The sequence below is a fragment of the Nematolebias whitei genome, chromosome 9 (genome assembly GCF_014905685.2).
Source record: "Nematolebias whitei isolate Nwh7 chromosome 9, NemWhi1, whole genome shotgun sequence".
Lineage (NCBI taxonomy): Eukaryota > Metazoa > Chordata > Actinopteri > Cyprinodontiformes > Rivulidae > Nematolebias > Nematolebias whitei.
Genome location: NC_056506.1, coordinates 11,053,620 through 11,061,992, shown reverse-complemented (window position 1 = coordinate 11,061,992; position 8,373 = coordinate 11,053,620). Strand labels below are relative to the sequence as shown.

At 35.6% G+C, this 8,373-nt stretch overlaps 1 protein-coding gene across 1 annotated transcript in view; it reads left to right on the top strand.

Annotated features, from left to right (window-relative positions):
- Window positions 1-7,946, top strand: part of LOC119414870 (XK-related protein 4) — a 33,791-nt gene extending 25,845 nt beyond the window's left edge. The window contains exon 3 of the mRNA XM_037681991.1: window positions 7,129-7,946. Within this exon, the coding sequence (XP_037537919.1) occupies window positions 7,129-7,735 (607 nt within the window). The 3' untranslated portion in view covers window positions 7,736-7,946. The remainder of the gene's footprint in view (window positions 1-7,128) is intronic.
- The last annotated feature ends 427 nt before the right edge of the window (window positions 7,947-8,373 follow it).

Below are 8,373 nucleotides of genomic sequence, written 5' to 3'. Positions count from 1 at the left end.
TGTAGTTTCTATGTTCAACGTGTAGTTTCTATGGTCCAGATGTAGTTTCTATGTTCCAGTTATAGTTTCTATGTTCTACGTGTAGTTTCTATGGTCCACGTGTAGTTTCTATGTTCAACATGTAGTTTCTATGGTCCAGATGTAGTTTCTATGTTCCAGATATAGTTTCTATGTTCTACGTGTAGTTTATATGTCCCACGTGTAGTTTCTATGGCCCAGGTGGGGGCAGCTGTGGCTGAGTGGTTAGAGCAGTCGTCCTCCAATGCGAGAGTTGGGGTTCGAATCCACCAGCAGTCACATGCTGAAGTGTCCCTGGGCAAGACACTGAACCCCTCATAGCCTCTGATGTGTGTCCCATCAGTGTATGAATGTGACCTAAAGCACTGATTAGTCTCATTAGAATTATTTGTTCAATTAGCTTTGTAGAGATCTAGTAGAGTGCTGTATGAATGGGTAAATGAGGACACAGATTGTAGTGTAAGGCGCTTTGAGTATATTGAAATAAGATAGAAAGGCGCTATAAAAGTACAGTCCATTTACCATTTAGTCCATTTACCAGGTGTAGTTTCAATGTTCCAGGTGTAGTTTCTATGGCCCAGGTGTAGTTCTTATGGTCCAGGTGTAGTTTATATGGTCCACATTTAGTTTCAATGTTCCAGGTGTAGTTTATATGTTCCAGGTGTAGTTTTTATGTTCCACCTATAGTTTCTATGTTCCACATGCAGTTCTATGGTACAGATGTAGTTTATATGTTCCAGGTGTAGTTTCTATGGTCCAGATGTAGGTTCAATGGTCCAGATGTAGTTTCTATGGTCCAGATGTAGTTTATATGTTCCAGGTGTAGTTTCTATGTTACAGGTGTAGTTTCAATGGTTCAGGTGTAGTTTCTATGTTCCAAGTGTAGTTTCATTGGTCCAGGTGTAGTTTCTATGTTCCAAGTGTAGTTTCAATGGTTCAAGTGTAGATTCTTGGGAAAGAAAGACAAATAAAAACACAAGTTAATGATAGAAATAATTACAAAAACAGAGTAGAGCCAATAAAGACAGCAGCTGAGTGAAGGAATGTGGTTGATTTGTCCTCCAATAGTCTAAGCCTACAGCAGCATAATTAAAGGATAGCTCACAACACCCAAACCAACACGAACAATATGGTTTATAAAAAAGGAAAGACTTAAACCTTGTTTTAAAATTAGACAGCCTCATGGAAAGATTGAGCCACAAGAGAGGAGCCAGAGAAATGAAAGCTCTGCCTCCCATTCTGCTTTTATAAGCTCTAGGAACCACAAGTAAACCTTCAGTCTGAGGATGAAAAGATATGTTAGGAAGATATGGTATACCCTTATCTGAACGAGTGACTCAATGTTGTTTCCTTGAAGGAGTTCAGGGCTCTATTTCCCACTTCTTCCACCTGCCCGTTTGTGACACTGGAGAGCCCATGGCAGAACCTTACTTCTGTCTCTAAAATTGGTCATTAAACTTGAAATAGGTGGTGGAAAGACAGAGGTTCAGCAGGATTCAGATCTGATCCATGATGAAATTGTTCATCCTGCTCAGGTCATTATCTTGTTGAAAATATGTTCTGACAGTTCCCACGGCTTCTGATGTGGATATATCTGTCTGATGTGGCTAACAACAATAGCCTGTGAACCTCGTGGCTGGATCCTGTGCTTCTGAGAGTTGAGACCAATAATCCAGAAGTATCGTGAGTAATGCCGAGCAAACACAGAGATAAGAGACAAGTGTCGGAAAATAATTCTGAAGATATGGAGGAAGTTAAAAAATCTTTGAACTTTTTGAGTGCTGAACTGACTAAATTGAGTGCTGATGTGACTAAAGTATCAGCTAATTGTGATTTACTGACAGGACTGTCTGAAGAAGTGAAACAATTGAAAGAACTGATGACTAATAAAGACAGAAAAATAGCTGAACTGGAACAAAAAGTAGAAGACTTGGAACAATACACAAGACTAGACAACTTGGTGATCACTGGACTGGAAGTTAGGAACCGAACTTATGCAAGAGTTGTTGCTGGTACTAACACAGCAGAAGATGCACCACAGGAAGAACTACAGACTCTGGAGGAGCAAGTAGTGAATTTTTTACAAAACAAAAACATTGACATCGAACATGAGGACATTTCAATCTGTCACACACTGCCCAACAAATCTGATAAAGCCAAACCATCCATAGTCATCAAGTTCATTAGCAGGAAATCAAGAAACAATGTGATAATGCAAGCAAAAAAACTGAAGGGAACAAATGTTTACATAAACGAACACCTAACTAAAAAAAATGGAAATATTGCACGTGAAGCAAGGTGGTTGAAAAAACAGAAAAAAATAGCATCAACTTGGACAAGAAATGGAAACATCTGGATCAAAATACAGGAAGGATCTCAGGCTAAAATAATAAAAGACCTGAAAGATCTGGAAAAACTAAAATGAGCTCTGGAGATGACAGATGATAAATCATTGACATAACTTCACAAACAAGAAATTAACAAAATATAAAACAAACAAATACATTAAACATGGCAACATACGAAGACTTAGAGTTTAAAATATACAATGTTGAAGATGCGATTGATACAAATTTTTTCCCTGAAATAAAAGACAGTGAATATTACAATGAAGAACAGTTTAATGACATCAATATAACAAATGGAGGTCTCTCTATTATTCACTTTAATAGTAGAAGTTTAAATGCAAATATATCCAAAATAACAGATTATTTAAAACAGCTAAACAGAACCTTTACAATAATAGCACTGTCAGAGATGTGGCTCAACGATGAAAACACAAATAATGTTCACATGGAAGGTATGAATTATATCATGTGAACAGAAGCAACAAAAGAGGTGGTGGAGTGGCTCTATTTGTTAAAAATGAAATAAAATGTAAATTAATTAATGAAATGTCAATCATTGTTGATAATATCATGGAAATAATAACAATAGAAATAATAAACAAGAATGATAAAAACATATTAATAAGTTGTGTATATCGATCTCCAGGATCAAATATAGAAATATTCACTGATAAAATCGTACAACTATTGGACAAGAGTTTTAATAAAAGCATTTTTTTCTGTGGAGACTTTAATATTGACCTGGGAAATAAAACAGATTCAAATAACATCAGTACATTTACAAATTCATTGTGTAGTTTAAATCTTTATCCGTTAATATCAAAACCAACAAGAATTACAACTCATAGTGCTACAATAATCGATAATATTTTCACAAATGTAACAAATGGGGATGTGATGGGAGGTATTTTAACGAATGATTTGAGTGATCATTTACCAGTTTTCATGATTTATAAAAAAGATCAAAGCATTACAAAAGAAATTACAATTAAGGAAAAAACAATAAACACATCAAAAAAAGCAATGGACAAATTAAAAGATGATTTACATAAACAAAGCTGGAAAGACGTGTATTCTGATGATGTGAACAGATCATATGATGAGTTTATGAACATTTTGGGAGCTCTGTATTAAAAGAATTGTGTGCAAAATAATTGTACAAAGAGAAATGTTGTTGACCAACCATGGATGACGAAAGGGTTGAGAAATGCTTGTTAAAAAAAAGAATTATTTGTATACATGTTTCTTGAAATTGAGAACACAAGAGGCCAAAGAGAAATATAAGAAGTATAAAAATAAATTAGTAGTGATTATAAGGAAACACAAGAAGGAATATTATAGTGATTTATTAAATAAAAGTAATGGTGATATGAAAGCTACATGGCGAGTAATAAATAGTGTTCTGAAAAGTCATAAAGCAAAAACAGGTATTTCACAATATTTTTTGAAGGATGACGATGAAATCCATGATGAAAATGAAATTGTAAATGGATTTAATCATCATTTTGTGAACGTTGGATCAAGCCTTCCTGCTAAAATACCAAAAGTAGACAATAATGTGAACCATTCAGTTATAAGTTGTGACAACAGTATTTTTCTTAATGGAACTGACAAAGAAGAAATAATGAATGTTGTAAAAAATCTTACAGATAAGAGATCAAAAGACTGGGTGGACATGGATTTGATGTTTGTAAAGGACATAATGAGTTATGTTATCGAGCCGTTTACATATATTTGTAATTTATCATTTTCAAAAGGAATATTTCCAGACAATATGAAAGTAGCTAAGGTAGTTCCTCTCTTTAAAAATGGTGATAAATGTGTGTTCAATAATTATAGACCAATATCCTTATTACCACAGTTCTCAAAAATTCTAGAAAAACTGTTTGTGACCAGATTAGATAAATTTATTACTAAACAAAACATTCTAAGTAGCAGTCAGTATGGGTTTAGAGCAAAAAACTCTACATCAATGGCTCTCATGGAAATAATAGAACAAATAACTACTGCTGTCGATCAAAAACAGTATTGTGTTAGTATTTTTGTTGATTTAAAAAAAGCATTCGATACTATTGACCACACTATTCTCCTTGAAAAATTAAATAAATATGGTATAAGAGGACCAGCATTACACTGGGTATCTAGCTATTTAAAATATAGAAAACAGTTTGTACAAATAAATGGTGTAAGATCTGACCTGTGCAATATCACTTGTGGAGTTCCTCAAGGCTCTGTACTTGGACCAAAGTTATTTATTTTATATGTGAATGACTTAGTGAATGTATCAGTACTCCTCAAATGTGTCCTTTTTGCAGATGACACCACATTCTTTTGTTTGGGTAAAGATGTAAAACGGATGTTGGAATTGATGAAGACAGAATTTGATAAAATACAAACTTGGTTTAAACTTAATAAATTATCATTAAATTTAGATAAAACTAAATACATGATATTTAGTAACAAAATAGAACTGTTGATGATCCATTTAAAATTGAGGGTGTTGAGATTTGTAGAATTAATGAGATGAAATTTTTGGGTGTAATCATTGATGAAGAGCTAACATGGAAAAATCACATAAATTCTGTAAAAACAAAAATATCTAAATCTATTGCAGTACTATACAAAGTCAGGGAATTATTAAATGATAAAGCTCTGTACATGTTGTATAACACAATCATTGTTCCACATTTAATCTATTGCATTGATGTTTGGGGGAAAGCGTGTAAAACATTTACAAAACCTATTTTTATTTTACAGAAAAGAGCTGTAAGAGTTATCACCAGAAAGCATTACTGTCACCCATCAAGCACATTATTTTATCAACTAAAGTTATTGAAGTTCCATGATTTGGTAGATTTCAGTATTTTATCAGTTATGTATAGGGCTCAAAATAACACATTACCATTAAATATCCAAAGAAATTTTGTTAAAAGACAAAGTTGTTACAATCTTAAGGGGATAGAGATATTTGTCAAACCAAAATTCAGAACTAGTCTGAAGGGAAGGTCTACCTCAATCCAAGGAGTTGGATTGTGGAATGGTCTAGAGAGTGATGTGAAAAATGCCAAGTCAATGTGTACATTTAAGAAAAAGATCAAAACTGAATTGTTAAAAAAATATATATGAAGTAGCTTAGTGTGTGTTTTGTATTAGAATTAGAAAAATTAGAAAGAGTTATTCATTTTGTTCTGTTACTTGAAGATTACTATGTCTGAAATAATTGTTTGAAAAAAAGGGGCAGATATAATAAGATTTTTTCTTCTTTCTGCTGCCTTTCATTTTAAATCTTTTGTATCCTTTTTTATATTGTTATGGAATTGTTTTGTACTTTTTTTAAATGAATAAACTATATACCATATACAAGTTAAAATTCAAGGGACATCAAAAGATTCAAAGGTTTCTCCTGGAGCCAGCTTGAAATGTTGAATCTTGTTTGCAAAGTTCTTGGAGCTCATTCACTGTTATGTGGTGTGTTTCCAACAAGAGGAGCAAAAAAGTGCAATATTAAATGTTACTGAGTTTATTATGCTGACGATAGGTCTGAGTGGTTCCTTCTTTGTGTATTTTGTAACGTCCATATAAATATGGAGTGGCTTCCTCTGGATATAATCTGTGGTAAAATGATTGATTGATTACCTTATCTTTTTCAAGTTTTTGCAGGTAGTCTATGATCATTTTGTAGGCGCTGGTTTGATCCTTTTCAAGGTTTAATACGTGGTGTTGTCACTTAGTAGTGTTTTTTTCTTCTTCTTGGTAATCAAAAGTGTTGGGGACCACTGTGCATCTTCCTGTGTCAGCTGGTAAAATGGTGATGTTTGGTCCTGGCTGAGAGATGTTTATTTCCTGTGGTTTAAGAAGGAAGTGGACTGGCACTGGAGAGGATTGCTGCTATCTTCATTCTGAGTTCTGCTTCTATCAGGTTGTTGCTCCTAATGGCAGTGGCCTTGTCATTCCTTGTTTTTGTGATGCTGTGAAGCTTAAAACTTTTACTGGGACCATCTATCAAAGCAACTGGTGCCATTCCAGCATCAACTTACAAATTGCAGTTGGGAGGTGTAGATATATACATAGACTTTAGTTCCCACTATGGTAATTATAGTGACTACTGGGACAATATGGCACCACACATCAACTGTTCTCTTAAAGTGGCAACACAAACAAACATAAAAATAGATTTTTGAGGTTTGATTCAGAATATTTCATGTTCACGATGAGAGACAAATAAAATAAATTATACACCAACTTAACAAAGTCCATGCTCAATAATCCAGGTATACAATCCAACAATTTTCAGTCAGGTCATCTGGACAGTTTCTATTTTTTTTGGGCTGAAACATTTCACCTTCCATCCAGAAGGCTTCATTGGTCTAAGGAAACACACAACACAAAACTGATTCAAATGGACTTTGTTGTTTTGAACCAGTTTGACATGACTGTCGACGAGTAAGAGGGCCGGCACCGGAGGAGAGGGCGTGCCCCAGAGACCATCTTAGCACCAACATAACTCTTTTTTGCCACCTTGGAGTAAGCTGTTGGGTGGAGAATCAGTTTTGTGTTGTGCGTTTCCTTAGACTGATGAAGACTTCTGGATGGAAGGTGAAATGTTTCAGCACAAAAAAAAAAAATGTTCAGATGACCTGACTAGAAATTGTTGGATATACCCCAACTTCTAATACATAGCTACATTGTTTTTTTTCTCTGATAATGTGGAAATAAAAGTGCATCTGATTCATAATTTGTCATGTCTCCTTTGCTTTTGCAGGTGTCGCCTCTTCATCTATTACCTTGTTATTCTGGGGGAGAATGCTGCTCTTGGTGCACTGTGGTACCTTTACCGAACACCTCAAACTACAGACGCCTTTGCAGTTCCAGTCCTCTGTGTCATTTTCAGCTGTTTCCTAACCGGTCTGGTGTTCATGCTGATGTACTATGCTTTTTTCCATCCCAATGGGCCTCGCTTTGGGCGTTCATCGAGTGGGCAAGAACTAGACTTGGACCCATCTGCTCAGTTCTCCACATTACCTTCTGAGGGTGCAACCAACTCACTGCGTTCCAACCGAGGCGCCACAACCACCACTACCCTGGAACGCGACACCGGGAAATATACGGAGCGGGATGGCTGCATGCCAGTGTTTCAGGTGCGACACACGGCACCATCCACATTGTTGTTGCGTGCGCCACGACTAGAAGAGACAGTCATCAAAATTGACCTATGTAGGAACCGCTACCCTGCTTGGGAACGTCATGTCCTGGATCGCAGCATACGCAAAGCAATTCTGGCCATGGACTGTTCTGCAACTCCACCTCATCTGCAGTACAAAGATGATGCTCTGGTGCAGGAGCGGTTGGAGTACGAGACCACGTTATAGCTTCACCTCACTGTCAGAACAGCAAAGGCAGCATAAACATCAACAGGGACTGTTGAGTGGCTATAAGAATATATTTTTTTTTGATCTCCCATTAACTAGAATCTGTCCCAACTCAGAAAGAATTGGAGGAAATTTTGGCACAATTGTATCTCGTGTCACTGGATGTGATTGGATTATTTGCAGATTTTCCCGATTTTACTTCCACTCATCAGGGAAATTCTGATATGAACAAAAACTACAGAATTGTGCTTTGATACTTTGTGTGAACTGAACAAAAATCTGATGCAAGGGTTTAGTTAGAGCTGTAAAAGCTTTGTTTTAAGTACAACTGAAGATTTAAAAAAAAACTAGAAATTACGATACAGTTACGTTGCAGCCAAGCAGCTGGTGTTGCCACACGATAACACTCCTGTTTGCTTAGTGCCAAAAAGGTTTCTGGAAGAAATCTTCAGTAGTTCTTCAAGAACAGCTTCAAATTGACTAGATAGTCCAGGAATCACTTCTACAATCTTCTGGATTTATCTGATTTGCTCTGAAAGATCAGAAAAAACAAAAAAGACTACAGACAGTGACTTAAACAGCAACGTTAACTGTTATGATTTATTTGGAAAAATGAGCAAATCTGACTGAATGGAAAA